At 39.1% G+C, this 15662-nt stretch overlaps 1 protein-coding gene across 4 annotated transcripts in view; it reads right to left on the bottom strand.

Annotated features, from left to right (window-relative positions):
* The window catches only part of SPAG17 (sperm associated antigen 17), a 209587-nt gene that overhangs the window by 51252 nt on the left and 142673 nt on the right, over positions 1–15662 (bottom strand). For all 4 annotated transcript variants that reach the window (XR_011536707.1, XM_008526615.2, XM_070607663.1 and 1 more), the window contains 3 exons: positions 11951–12168; positions 7014–7158; positions 4993–5147 (listed from right to left, as the gene is read on the bottom strand). Coding sequence is in view for 3 of the 4 variants with exons in the window: in XM_008526615.2 (XP_008524837.2) it covers positions 4993–5147; positions 7014–7158; positions 11951–12168 (518 nt within the window). In the remaining variant the exon portion in view is untranslated. The remainder of the gene's footprint in view (positions 1–4992; positions 5148–7013; positions 7159–11950; positions 12169–15662) is intronic.

Raw genomic sequence — 15662 nt, 5'->3', positions numbered from 1 at the left:
AAAAAAAATTATATAAAATCTTTGATCCTATATAGCTCTAGTCCTTCCCCCTCCTTGTGTTACTATTGTCAAAAAATTGCATCTTTAGGGGCTGGCCCCATGGCCGAGTGGTTAAGTTCGCACGCTCCACTGCAGGTGGCCCAGTGTTTCATTGGTTCGAATCCTGGGCACGGACAGGGCACTGCTCATCAAGCCACACTGAGGCAGCGTCCCACGTGCCACAGCTGGAGGGACCCACAATGAAGAATATACAACTATGGACCAGGAGGCTTTGGGGAGAAAAAGGAAAAAAATAAAATCTTTTTTAAAAAAATAATATCTTTAGACATTATAAGTACATAAATACACTTTTATAATTGTTGCTTTGTGTAGTTGTATTTTAAATTAAAAAAAGAGCCACAAACAAAAAATACACATATATCTTTTACATTTACCCATGCAGTTACTTTTAGTAATGCTCTTTATGTCTCTGAGTCTATTTGAGTTACTGTGTAATGTCCTTTCATTTCAGCCTGAAGCAGTCTTTTTAGTATTTCTTGTAGGGCATGTATAAAAGAAATGAATTCTCTCAGTTTTTGTCTATCTGGGAATACCTTAATTTCTTCTTCATTTTAGAAGAATAATTTTGCTGAATAAGGGGTTCTTGGTTGATGGTCTCTCTTAAAAGCACTTTGAATATGTCATCTCACTGTCTTCTGGATGCAGTAGCTTCTGATGAGAAATCAGCTGTTAATCTTATTGGAGATTCCTCATATGTAATGAGTCTCTTTTCTCTTGCTGCTTTCAAGACTCTTTCTTCGTCTTTGGCCCTAGCCATTTTGATTATAATGTGTCTAGGTGTGGATCTCTTTGACTTTATTCTACTGGAAATTTGTTGAGATTCTTGCATGTTTAGATTGTTTTAATCAAATTTGGAAAATATTAAGGCACTATTTCTTCAAATATTCTTTCTGCCCTTCCTTCTTTTCCTTCTCAGACTTTCATTAGGCATATGTTAGTATGCCTGATGGTACCCCAGGGGTCTTTGAGGCTCTGTTCATTTCCCCTCATTCATTTTTCTTTCTCTTGCTCAGAATGGTTATTTGCAATTGACCTATTTTCAAGTTATCTGATTCTTTCCTTTGCTGGCTAAAATTTGATATTGAGCCTTTCTAGTGAATTTTCTATTACAGTTATTGTGCATTCCAGCTCCAGAATTTCTATTTGGTTCTTTTTTTTTGGTTACAATTTGTATGTATTGATATTCCATACCTGGTGAAGCATCATTCTCACACTCTGCTTTAGGTCTGTACACAGGATTTCCCTTAGGTTTTTTCAACATATTATAATAGCTGACTTAAATTCTTTGTCTACTAAGTGCAAAATCTGGGTTTCCTGAGGGACGGTTTCTTTTGGTGACTTCCTCCCTTCATGTCCCTCTTTATGGGACATAATTTCCTTTTTTTTTTTTTGATGTCTCATAATTTTTTGTTGAAAACTGGAGATTTTAAGTAGTATAAAGTACAACTCTGTAAATTAGATCCCTGTCCCAGGGCTTGTTATTGTTGTTGCTGTTTGTTTGTTTAGTGATTTTCCTTAACTAATTCTTTAAAGTTTATATTTATTGTCATGTGTGGGCACTGACATGTCTGGTTAGCTTAGTGGCCTGCTTATAATGGGCCAGAGATTTCCTTAAACACTTTAAACTAACAGGTCTTTCAGCCTCTGCACAGAGGGCTCTTTTTGCATGTTGGGGTATTTTTTTAAAGCTCCAGCAGGAAGTTTATAAGGTGATAACCTTAGCCTTCTCTCTCTGCTTGTGCAGAGCCCCTTCATCAGCAAGAGTGAGAGATTAGGGCTTTCTGAGTTATCTTCTGGGCCTGCACACAGCCCAGCATATGAATGTGGCTTTCTAGATTCCAGGCTCTATGTCAGAGCTTTTCAAAGTCCCCTATGGACTTCTCATTCCCCAACCTTTCCTTTTAGATTTTTTGTTCAGCCTGTTCTTTGTTATTGCAACCTCAGGCAGCTGTAATATTAAATATGCACCTCTGTTTGGGGAAAAGGCTGTTTGTAGTGAGTAAGGTCAGATTCAGATCAAAGGAAGACAAGCCCTATGAATGGGGGTTTCTTCTGGTCAAACAATGACAATATATTGTGATGGGAGTTTTGGGGAGCTCTAAATCTATTCTTTCTCTCTCAATGGCTGCTGGTGTTCTGGTTTTCATTGCTATCACGGATGTGAGCGTGTTCATTTTCAAGGCTACCAAGGAGCTGGGGGAAGGGACGAGAATATGTCAAGTGAAATCACCATGAATCTTGCTGTTTTTCCTAAGACTCAGTCTTTTTAAAATTTTTCTTTAAATAAAAAGATCTTCAGATTATTGTAATCCTTTCACTAATTTCCAGAGTTCTGAAGAAGTTGATTTTGAAATTTTTTCCAGTTTTCTAGTTGTTTTTAGGGAGAAGTGGATTTTCGGAGGTCTTTACTCCACCAGTCGGAAAGTCTCTCAGATTGACTCTTTACCATACCCCAGGCCAAGAGAACTCCATTGGACCTTGGCTAATTCTGAGGCCTTTGTATGGTTTCAGGCACATTTTAGAGTAGGCAGTCGTGGCTGGTTAAATTTGCAACTTTCCCAGCCTCCGTGGGTCCTCATCAAAATGGATCCAAACTGGCAGATTTAATCTGTAACCTACTAAAAGCTGCTCTGGACAGAAAAAGATGGCCTGTAACTTCCAGAATTAAGACACATACCATAGGCCACGTGAAGTAACCATGTAGAAATGCCAAAAAGAAAACCTGATAAACAGGAGGTGCCCTTCCTTCTAGGAAGTTAACCTGGAAAAACATCGATGTGGAAGTCCAGAAACTCAACATAGCAAATACAGCAATGACCTGTATTTTTTGCTAGAGATTGTCTTTGACTTACCTGATAGCCACTTGGCAAATGGAATTCTCATGATTTTACATACGTATGCTGTTCAGAGTTTACTATAAAATTTGCCTCTCCCAAAGAGCAGATTTCACATACTGAGTAGAGGATGAGCCACTCCACTAGAAGATGTTTGTTTATGGTACCGCTGATACAGACAAGGACTCTTGAAGTCCTTTTCAGCAGTATTCTTATGAATGCTTATTACATTTCTGTATCTGTAAGGAATCACTTAGCCTGGATCAGACTGGCATGGAAGAGTAGTCAGAAGCTTATTCCAGTGCATACGTACACACACACCATTCCCAGAAAGACAGTAGGTCTTCTGGTCTATGGAAACCTGTTTCAGTTCCTAGAACCAGGGACAGAAGAAGGTCCCTCATGGAAGATAACAGACCCATTATTTGTCATCTTGTCTTCCTGAAACCCTCCAGCTGGGTGGATGGTTCCACATCCACTTCTGTCACATTATAATCTTAGAGGATAACAGTTCTTATACCCACCTCCTCTTTGATGTTTTGGTTAATCTTTCTAGTGCTGCCAAGGTACAATAGTGGCCAATACTGAGATCTACCTCTCTTTTTAGTATGTTGCCTAAAATCCGGCCTCACTCATCATACTGCCCATGTCCTCACGCTGATGAGGGAGAAAGTGATGACAGTATGTGTCAAGACCAACCAATAGAGGATGGGCCGAAGGTATTTTTGAATGTCATCTTTCAGTTTTATTAAACTATAAAACCATAAAATAGGTGTTGGTAAACTTATTTGAAGTTTTGTTGTTGTTGGTTTTTAGTTGGGAACTAGGGTCTGTGTGTTTCTCAACCAGGAACAGTCAAACTTCTGATCCTTTCTTGGGCTGAGTCTCAGGAGACTGGCAAACCTGGAAGGAACAGGTGGCTACACAATAGTGGCAGACACTATATGTCTCCAAGTTGGATCTTTTTTCTGTCTAAGGCCTTTCCTTCAGTGGTAATTGTCTTTGATGCTAAAATTCATTTACCCCCATAGTCATAACCATTAGGGTTTGGGGCTATGAAAAAAATAAGGCAAAAGCTGGCCTCATCACAGAACCTTAGGAGATTCTCATGATATCTAGTAGGACACATAGTACTGGAATATGGATGCTGTCAATCTACCTAAAAAATGGACATTCTGAATGCCATATAAGAAAAATAGCCCCCCTTCTCCAACTGCAACATTTCACATTCATCTCTCACTCTCAGCACCTTCCTTGCCCCCTAACAATCTACACTGGATGAAGAGGCAATAGGATAACATTATCTGGAGAGATGGGAGGGATGAACTGGATTCAGCAGCTTTCACAGTAACAAATGTTTGTCACTTAGGTCTTTGTCCATCATCTGCTGGCTTTGAGCTCTCAGTATCCTGTGACATTATATGTGACATCCTGGCACTTGTGCCTTTTCTCCAGCAAGTGGAAAGGTGAAGGCAAATCCTTCTAAGCCTAAAGAGACTGCAGGCTGACACCAGCTGGTTTTGTTTAATAGGAAAATGCTGGGAGATAGAGGAGTCGCTAACAGTGTTCCTCCCCGACCCTCCAAGGACAAGGCTTTGCTTCAGCTGGGTGAGCTGCCCTCCCAGGACCACATAGACCAAATGCTCCCCCCATCCTGTGAGGACATTAGGTAGACTGGGGATGGATGGAGGTGGGAAGGACGGGAGAATGAGAACAAGGGTAGAGGTGGCAGGAGGTGAAGCTGCTCTGATAAGCACAGGCCAGATCACCTGAGTGCTCTAACTCCCATAGTGCCTACCACCTACCACAGAGAGGATCCCCAACAGATACATCTGGTTTATAATCTTGATCCGAAAATACCAAAGCATTTTAAGAGAAGCATGACAATGTTTTTCTGGAAAGGATTGTAAAAAGAAGGTGGATAAGTAAAAAGAGATTGAGAAATGAGTGAGATTGACTGAGGGTGTTCTAAGATCAGATGAGAGAAGAGAGCAACAGCCGTCCACATGGCAGGAATGTTCCCTGCCACAGATGAGTGGGTTTTCTTAGTCAAACAGACAATTATCTTTGGCACTCCTCATTTTCCCCCTATACCTACCTGGTATGTTCCCTGTGGCTTTGCAATAATAGACGTCCCATCTCCAAAAGTGGCACAGCAGCTACTGTCCTCGCAGTTGGTGATGACAGTGGCATAGTGTGAGCTTTCTATGCGCATGCACTTCACCTGCCTGGTGAGAGTTTGAGGATGTTCGGCTGCAAGCAAATACAAGGTAAGCAGATCCAATATGAAGCACACACTGAGAAACATGCCTGCCTGCTGGTTTTGCTCCTGTCTCCTTGCTGCCTGGACCAGAAGTCGAGACTGAGGGCTGAGAACTCACTCCATGGGGCTGGAGTGTGGTCTACTCTGTCAGTGCAGAGTAATTCTTCCAGAATAACTCTTCTTACTTAATTTAGTGTGCTGTTTCATTCTCAGTATTTCTTTTTATTTAGGGAAATTGAAAACATCCAGAAAAGCATAAAATATAATTTAACTACCCATATACCCACTAATTTACAGTTGTTAATATTTTGCCATATTTGCTTCAACATTTTTAATATGCATATGAGAAAAATTACAGATAAGGTCGAAGTTTACTTTTCTCCTTATGTCTGAGTTTATTCCCTTCTCTCATAATCCACTTTTATACTTTTACTTAAATATGTGTATCAAAAACAATGTATAATATTTTCTGTGCTTTAAATTTGCGTGTTATATATTACTCTATGTATCTTTTTTTTTCACTTAACATTGTTTTGAGACCTCTAGCCATCTTGATATATATGCGTGTGTGTATATACAAATGTGTGTGTACTTCATTCCTTTTACCTGCTATACAGGCATGCCTCATTTTATTGTGCTTCGCTTTATTGCACCTCACAGATAATGTGTTTTTCACAAGACCCTCCACCAGCAAAACCATCACGACTTACTAAAGGCTCAGAAGACGGTTAACAGTTTTTAGCAATAAAGTATTTTTAATTAAGGTACGTACATTGCCTTTTTAGACATAATACTATTGCACACTTAATAGACTACAGTTTCGTATAAACATAACTTTTATATGCACTGGGAAACCAAAAACTTTGTGTGACTCACTTTATTGCGACATTTGTTTTTATTGCGGTGGTCTGAAACTGAACCCACAATATCCCTGAGGTACGGCATTCCTTTGTAAGAATATACCGCATTTTATTTTTCTATTCTGCTGTTGATGGACATTTATGATTTCCCAATATTTTAATATTATACTTGGTGTTTCAAGTAGCACCTCTGCACCTGCTTCCTTGTGCAAATGTGTAAAGGTGTAAAAAGTGTGTTTCTATATATACCCAGAAGTAGTTAGTGCATCATATGAAGCGGACATTTTCAATTTACAAGATATTGTTAAATTGTCCTCCCAGCGGCTCTTTTAATTTTCCCTCTAACTAGTAGGGTATGAAGCTTCCTCTTTTTCCACACACTTGGCAATTCATTTGCACTTGACTTGACAACGAAGCCTTTAATGCACTGAACAAATACACTCTGGAGTTAAAGAAAAGGTAGTCAGGGAATGTTTTTTCTTTAAAAGTCTTGTATACATTTAGGTTAGGAAGGGTGGTAGGCTTTTAGATCCTTTGAACAGGTTTTAGTTAATAAGCAGTTGCAGCTTGCTTTTCTCTCACACCACCTTTCTGATAATGAGAGGCATGCTCGGAATTGAAAGAAGATCTATCTGAGGTCACCTATTTATGCAAATAAGACTCCTTAAGGAGCTAATGTCCAGGACAGTTGAGTCATGATTATTGACTTTTAGTTATCACCAATCCAGACTGTATTTTTTAGTGGTAAAAATGGAAAAGCACTATTATCATCCATCAGCCAACAAGAGCTGTTATCACTCCCATGTCTGTGGAGGAAAAAAATCCTAATAAAAGGGTCTCACAGGCCCAGCTTTGGACTGCATGAGTTTTCTTTGATTGATCGAGTTCTTAAAAAAATTATTTGTCCTTATTATGTGTTCAAAAATCAGTAACGTTTCTACTTATCTTATTCTAAAGACTTACAAAATAGTCACATATTTGAAAAACAAAACTTACGTATTTCTTGATCATCTGGAGGCATAATATGATCTTCATAAACTTGATAAAAGGTTGTGATTCTGGTACCATCGGCATGATCCACGATCCGAGTACCATCCTTCTTTTCAACAATGATCACCTTGTCCTCTCGAGTTGTCATAACCTGATCATACAAAGGCAGAGTACGACCATTTGGTCAGGTGTGTTTATTTTTATGCTCTGATGAATACCACCAAAATCCTTGTTATTTATTTATAAGTGAAAGTTTTACTCATCTACTTGATCTATCTAACCTTTAAAACAATCCTGGGAGGCAGACAATGATATCCTCATTTTATAGAAGAGGAACTTTGGACTTCAGAGAAGTTCAGAAATTTGCTTAAGGTCACTCAGCAAGTGTCAGAGCTGGTGTTGGACTAAGGCTGTCTGACTTCAAAACTGATGCTCCTTCCATCGTCATTTATTTGTGAGCAAAATGTTAACACCAGGACTGGCCTGATCCAGGTCTGTCTGGGAAAATGATCCCAGGTCCTTGAAAACTACAGGTTTAAGAGAAGATAGCACACTGAGGCTGCCTTGCATGCGATGTGAGTTGGCTTGCAGGTCTCGGCCTAATGTCATCTGAACAGAGCATGCAGATTGGTGGGGAACAGTGGCTATGGCTTCTCTGTGTCTAGTCGATCCACGCATTCACACGTTCCTGTCTGCAGCTGCATACATGCCCTGTGTGGACTTGAGAAAAGAAGCTGTGCCTCTGGGTCGTTGCTGGACCTCCCAGTTGGATGGGGATGCTGCAGTGATCATGCTATATTTCCTGTCTTGTGTCCCTCCCTAAAGCCAAGGAAATGTAGTCGTAGATAAAAGCCTATTGTGTCCCCTTAATTTGATTGTTAATTTTAACCTGTAATCCCTTCTGTTCTGGCAGAGAGTATCACTGTGGAAAATGGATAGAAAGTTTGAGAAGGAAAATAGCTGTATTATCCAAGACAGGAAGACCAAGCGTGGTCACTTTGTTGGCCCATATGTTCCAGGTCTATTCCAATGCAATCCAACTTAACGCAGATTTATGGGGTGCTATGTGTTTCGAACTATGATAGGTGCCGGGGATACAGTGATGAACAAGACTAGAGTTTCAATCCCTGTCCTCTAAGAGTTCCAGACCAGAGGGAGGACAGTCATTAAAGAAGTTGCTAAAGGAGCGATTCAAGGGACTGACTGCAGTGAGGGTTTCTGATGTGGTCTGGCTTCCCCTCTGAGGAGGCGGTGTCAGAGCTTGGATTTTGTGTGTCGACGCAGAGAAGCAGCAGGGGTAAAAGGAATGTCAGGCACAAAGGACCCCAGGAAGCAGTGGGGAGAGTGATGGGACACAAGGCCAGAAGGTGAGGGACCAAACTGGGAAGGGCTTTAAGCACTACTAAGGAATCCAGCCTCTATCCCATGGGAGGCAAATAAGTACTGAAGGGTTTTATGTATGTGGACTAGAGTAGGAATCAGAAAAAACTCGTCAGTCCTGGCAAGTGCTTCAGGCCCTTGAAGACTGTAGGTAAATGGTTTAGCAATGAAGCTCTGAACCCCCAGTTGTGCGTGTGTGTGTAGATGTGGCAGACACGGAGAAGCACAGCCCAGATCTCCCTTTAAGGACTTGCCCCCAGCTGTAAGGAGGACAGTCAGCAAACAGCCTCCAGCTCTCAGCTCTTGCAGCGTCTGCCTCAGCTGTGGTGGGATGTTTTGCCTGACTCACATCATTTCAGGGCAGCTCCGTCCAGTGACCAAATGAGGTGGGGTATACCGATCTGGTTCCTGTTACGAGACGTGGGACATTGGGACAGGTGATACTGAGCACCTGCTGTTTGACCAAGGCTTTGTCGGGTCTGCTCCACAGCTCAGCTTCTGCCTCTGCCAATTCATGCTTCCCTCCCTTCCTTTCACAGACGGTCCCTAATAGATATCTTGCACCCCAAATTCCATCTCAGTGTTTGCTTCTGGAGTCTGGCCAGCAACAATAGTATTGCAAATTATATAATGCATATTTGAATTACTGAGTATTTTCTAACTTGTACTGTCCTAACTGCAAAGGACAATATTGCACTGAAGAGTCTGAGTGGATGTAAGAGTGAGTTTGCCAGCTACTTTTTGACTCAATGTCTAGGGCTATTGGGAGCAGATGATAATTACCTTCTTTTCTCTTTATGGTAGGCAGAAATCACTATATTGAAGAGAGAAATGCATGTTGATCATTATTTTAGGTTCTTATCATTGCCACTCTTAGCCAGGTGTGTATAATGAGAAATACTGCTGTAGCAGGTCCTGGTTGAGAGCGTGAGCTCTGGAGTTAAGCTGCCTGAGTTCAAATCCTGGCTCCGCGATGGCTGGGTGACTTAGGCAAGTTGCTTAACACCTCTTTGCTCTAGTTTCCTCATCTGCAAAATGGAGCCAACACTAGTATCTTCTTCAGGGATGGTGTGTGGATTAAATGAGATGATGCTGGTAAAGTGCTTAACACTTGGTCATCAAGTTAACAATGATTAATACTAGCTCTTTGTCTGGTATAGATATTTACACATTATTATTATTATTATTATTTTGTAAGATTGGCACCTGGGCTAACAACTGTTGCCAATCTTTTTTTTTTTTCTGCTTTATCTCCCCAAACCCCACCTGTACACAGTTGTATATCTTAGTTGCACGTCCTTCTAGTTGTGGGATGTGGGACGCTGCCTCAACGTGGCCTGACGAGCGGTGCCATGTCCGAACCCTGGGCCGCCGCAGCGGAGCCGGCCCCAACATTTACACATTATCATTTAGAATTATTCAAACATTTCATAGCACCACATAACATTGACATTTTCTGGTTACCATGGAGTGGGATGATAATTATTCTCAGTGGTGGTAAGAACATAGTAGCAAGAATATTTACTGGGGCTGGCCTTGTGGCCGAGTGGTTAAGTTCGCACGCTCCGCTGCAGGCGGCCCAGTGTTTCGTTGGTTCAAATCCTGGGCGCGGACATGGCACTGCTGATCAAACCACACTGAGGCAGCATCCCACATGCCACAACTAGAAGGACCCACAACGAAGAAGATACAACTACGTACTGGGGGGCTTTGGGGAGAAAAAGGAAAAAAATAAAATCTTAAAAAAAAAAAGAATATTTACTGAACACCTGATAGTGCTGGAGCCGGTATTAATCTTCCCAGCCATTTCAGATAATGATTATCTCCGTTTTATGAATAATGAAACTCAGATTAGAAAATTCTCCAAAATCATACATCTAGTGAGAAGTGTGGCTCAGGTTCAAACCCAGGTCTGCCTCACCATGAGGTCAGTCCTCTAAAATGTGATACTTCATGTCAGATGTGAAAAAAATGTCCATTTTCAATTTTGTTTCATATAATCTTGCAGTTTTTTTGGCCCTTATTTGCATAGTGGTTAAACACGTGGGATCTGGATGCAACCTTGGGGTCACATTCTGAGTCTACCACTTGCTGTGTGATCTTGGGAGAATTATTTAACCTCTCTGTAGCTTAGTTGCCTCATCTGTAAAATGCAAACAACAACAGTTTGTTGTGAGAATTAAATGATGAAATCTGTGGAAAGTTAGTACGAGAACGGGGTCTGCCTGGTACACAGCAAGTGCTCAGTAAATACTATTATTATTGTTATTACTATTCTGTCAAGTGTCTGATGTTTAATCCATGCTTGAATTCAGGCTCTTGGGTGTTGGTTCATGCTTCCATAATGGTGATAGGTATTAATAAGAGAAACTGAGAGTTATTAACTAAGAAATAGTAGTCAAATTTGCATATTAAGCCAAATAATCTATATCAGGGGCTGAATTAAAGTGAATTATTTGGAGTGATCAAAAAGCTTTCCTGACATGTTATGTACCTTGAGTCTCACAAAAAAGATAATTAGCAAACCAGGTAAGAGACTATGAAATTATTTCAGAAGTAGACTGAAGAAGAAAGGAAACACTTTTGGTTAGATAATGTAATTTATCTCAATAATAAGCAGACATTTTGCTTTTGAGCAGCAGCACGTGGTTATAAACAAGGGTAGGAAGTCCAGAAACCAGAGTTAAGGCACCTAGGAAATTCTTCATCTTGTTTAGATTCAGAGGGTGCTGCAAAGCTCTGCATGAGATGTTAGAGGACTAGCCGAGGAATGGAAAGAGCCCAGTTTGCGGTCAACAACAACTGGTTCTAATCCTGGCTCCAGCACTTCCTGGATGTTTACTCTTGACCACACTACTTAACTTGCTGAGGCCCAATTTCCTCATCTGTGTAAAAACATTCATTGGTGTGAGGACTGAATGAGAGCATGTATGCCAAACCCCTAACAGAAAGCCTGGAGCATAGAAGGTACTATTGGTCATCCCAGGAGTTTTGATTTCACATCATAAACAAAACCATTATTTTCTATACCACTCATTTGTTGCTTATTTTTAGACTGCAAATAAATTATTTTGTATAGCTGTTCTGTGTTGTTGAATTCTTGACTTATTTAATGTGAGAAACTCCTTAGACATATCATAATTTCTTCAAAGTCAAGGATCATGAACAAATTTCTATCACTCACTTCAGGTGCACACAAAGGAGTAGGAATAAGGCACAGCCTTTCACTCCTAGCAGATAAGACAAACGCATTCATCATCAAGAGATATATGACACAAGTAATCTTACAGGTCTTAAAAGTGGTACAGAAAATTCATGATCTGCCTCTCATTTCAAAAGTTAGTATTTCATGATACACTATGCTGGTCAAATAAACAACACAATGTTTTTATATTTGGGAAGATGGATCCATCCATCCATTCACCCATCCATCCATCCATCCATCCATCCACTACTTAACAAATAGTTATAGAAAATTTATTATTTTCCAGGCACTCTTCTATGCATTGTTTTGAAACTCTCATGATTTAGAAAATTCTGCAATATACAATAGTTTGCCATACCGTTCCATTGACAGGATCTGTGGCCTGAAAGGATAAGAATGGGGCCAAGTCTGCTATTTTTTCTAATCCTTTGGTGCCAATCCGATTTCCGTCAGGTGTAGTTGTAAACCAGGTGCCTACATGAACCTCCACAGGTGTTACTATTTGAACTACCTCTGGGGGAGGTTCATGGATTTCATTCTTATGTGGCACTGATGACTGATTTTTGTGACCTTTTCCTGTGGAAGTTCAAGTAAAATGAAACACAACAGTATAACTATAATATCAATTATATAAATTATTCATTAAATTTGATACAGCGTAAGCTACCTCAGACACTGCAGCATAGAAATTCTAAGTAGTATTCATTAACTATATTATTTCTAAAGAGGGAAAATATCAGGTTACGAATATCTTAATCTTGGTGCTTGAACTTTGGCTAGATTCCCCCCCTTCCCCCTAAACATAACACATGTATACACAGTTCACTCTCATGGTGCAATACCTATTCTGCTCAATTTCTGTACACTGTTCAGTCTTGTTTATATCTCCCTAGATTCCAGATTTTGACTTCTGTACCCTGGTGTTTAAAGCCTACCTTTTCTCTCATGTATTTGTCAAACTTTCAGACTCCTTTTTTTGACTTATTGGACTCTAGCATTTTGCTAAATTTTTAACTCTTCATTCCTCTGATTTTGTCATTTTTGTCAGTCATAGTTAAGAAACATCCTTCTTAAGCTCTGAATCTGGAGAACCTTAATAAGCAGGCATATCCTTGGCCTCTCGCCAGGAGAGAGGATTTTCACAGTTAATTACTATATTGGTAATCATCTGATACACACTCCCTCTCTATCCCCTCTCACAACCATACATTTGGGACAGAAAGTTAGAACTGAAGAAACTCTCATGGACTTCTGTGAATAATATCTCAATGCCCCTATCAGGATAGATTTACTCCTTTTGTATGAATAATAATGAGTAATCTGTAGATGAGATTTGCCAGTGTTATCAAGCCTCAACAATGAGGTAAACTCAGACCCAGAAATTACAAGCAAAGATAGTGAAGGATTATTAACTCCAGGAAGATTCTTCAGATTCACACCATGAAATGTGCATCAGGGCATGGATCTTGGCCTAAGACACAGACTCAACTAAGAAGGGACTCAAAGAAGACAGATACCTCAAGCTAAGCCTTTCTTTTGCCCTAAGATTTAATTTGGACCTATTTATATTTCCAGAGCATTAAAATGAAATGAAAGATAGATCTGCAGAAATTATTTAGAATGAAGCTCAGAGAGCCAAAGTGATAGAAATAATCAAAGACAGGTAAAAAAATCTCTAAAATATGCTTAATTGGAATTCTAGATGAAGAAGAGAAAGAAATGGATTGGAAACAATATTTGAAAAGATAATTATTGAGAACTTTCCAGAATCAATGAAAGACAGTAATCTACAGATTCAAGAAACCCAGTGTATTCCCATGTGGATAAACAAAAATAAATCTACAACTAGTTAAATCATATTTAAGTTCTAATAAAAAAAGAAAATATTTTAAAAGCAGTGAGATTATCTTTACAGCAACAACAATTAGACTGACAACCAAGTTTCCATAGCAACTTTGGAAGCAAGAAGAATATAGAGAATTTTTGTCAATATACTGAGAGAAAATACCTGTCAATCTAGAATTCTATACCCAGTAAAATCATATTTCAAGAATGAGGATAAGGGGCCGGCCCCATGGCCGAGTGGTTAAGTTCACATGCTCAGCTGTGGTGGCCCAGGGTTCGGATCCTGGGCACAGACATGGCACTGCTCGTCAGACCACATTGAGGTGGCGTCCCACATCCCACAACTAGAAAGACCTGCAACTAATGATATACAACTACGTACGGGGGTTTGAGGAGATAAAGCAGAAAAAAAAAGATTGGCAACAGTTGTTAGCTCAGGTGCCAATCTTAAAAAAAAAAAAGAATGAGGATAATATAAAGATATTTTTAGAAAATATCTGTTATACAATAAATAGACTAAAGTCTCCAGTTAAAAGACAAAAATTGTCAAACTGAATTTTTAAAATATCCACCTTCTTATTGCCTACAAGAGAAGCATTTAAACATAAATCACAGAAAGTAATATAAAGTGCAGAAAAAATTATACTGTAAAAGTATTAAACAATAGCTGGTGTAGCTATACTAATAAAAGCAAAATAGACATTAGGGCAAAAAAGAATCCTAAATCCTAGGATAAACATTCATTATACACTGATAAAAAGTTAAATTCACCATAAAGATATAACAGCTCTAAATTTGTAAGTATCTAAAATCATATCCTAAAAATATATAAAGGAAAATCTGACAGAACTATAAAAAAGATATAATTATTTTAAAAATAAAGATTAAATTATAAGGAGCACAGCACTAAATAAACTATTCTACCCTTTCAGGAAATTTAAACATAATTCTGCTGAATAAATTGATATAGTAGATTTAAAAATCTGTAAGGATATAGAATAGGGTTTGGCAAATTTTGTCCTGTGGGGTAAATATGGCTTACTGTCTGTTTTTGTATATTCTGTGAAGTAATAATTCTTTTTACATTTCTACATAATTTAAAAACTCAAAGGAAGTATAATATTTTGTGACACAAGAAAATTAAACGATGTTCAAATTTTAGTGTCAATAAATAAGTTTTATTGCAACAAAATACAGCATGCTCATTTGATTACGTATTGCCTATGGGTACTTTTATGCTACACGGGCAGAGTTGAGTAGTTGTGACACAGACCACATGGCCCACAAAGTCTAAAATATTTACTATCTTGACCTTTAAAGAAGAGTTTGCTGAACTTGGCTATATATTGGACAACACAACTAACAAGTTTGATCTAATAGATATAAAAGGAATACTGTACTCGATAAATTGAGGATACATGCCCTTTTCAATCACCCCCAGAATTTTTTAAACACTTGACCACATATGAGGCTGTATATCATGTTTCAACAAATATCAAAATATTAGCTAAAAATCAATTATAAGAAAACCCCAGAAATAACTACATAGGCTTGGAAATTTAGAAACAAGTTTAAATAGCTTCTGGGCCAAAATAGAAGTCATAAAGGAAATTAGAAAATATTTAGAACTAAAAAATAACAAAAGTACTACATATTATTTCTTGTGAGATGGGAGAAGCCCTTCTGGAATGGCAAGTAGAGACCTTTGAAAAGTCACTCCTCCATCAAAACGAGAAAACTGGAAAAAATGATCAAGATCAACTTTTTAAGAACTCTGGAAATAAACCAAAGAATTGCAACAATCTGAGAAACAATTCAAGAAAACAGCTGAATCTCAGCAAAGAGCAACTGCTTTGTGGTGTTATAACTTGCCCCATTCCCAGCCTCCAGCCATCCCCATCTCCAGCTCCTCTGTAGCCTTGAAAAAACAGTAGCCTCAGAATCACAGTAGCTGTAAAAACCAATATTCTAGCAGCCACTGGAGGGGGCAGATGCACTTGGAATTCTCCCTAAAAGCTCCATTTCCAGAGAATTGTCGTTGTTTGACTTGTCTGAAAACTTCCTGTAAAGCCTCATTCTGACCTGAGTCAGAATTCACTCATTATAAACAGTCTTTTTCTGAGTCCCTTGGTGAAACAATCAGTAGCAATTGTTTACAATGTGACCGCCTGAGGCAGCAATAAGAGGGCAAACAAGAGGCTGACTAAAAAAAAGAAAAACTAAAG

The sequence above is a fragment of the Equus przewalskii genome, unplaced genomic scaffold, assembly GCF_037783145.1.
Source record: "Equus przewalskii isolate Varuska unplaced genomic scaffold, EquPr2 ChrUn-13, whole genome shotgun sequence".
In the NCBI taxonomy this organism is placed as follows: domain Eukaryota; kingdom Metazoa; phylum Chordata; class Mammalia; order Perissodactyla; family Equidae; genus Equus; species Equus przewalskii.
This window is presented reverse-complemented; position numbering and strand designations above follow the sequence as displayed.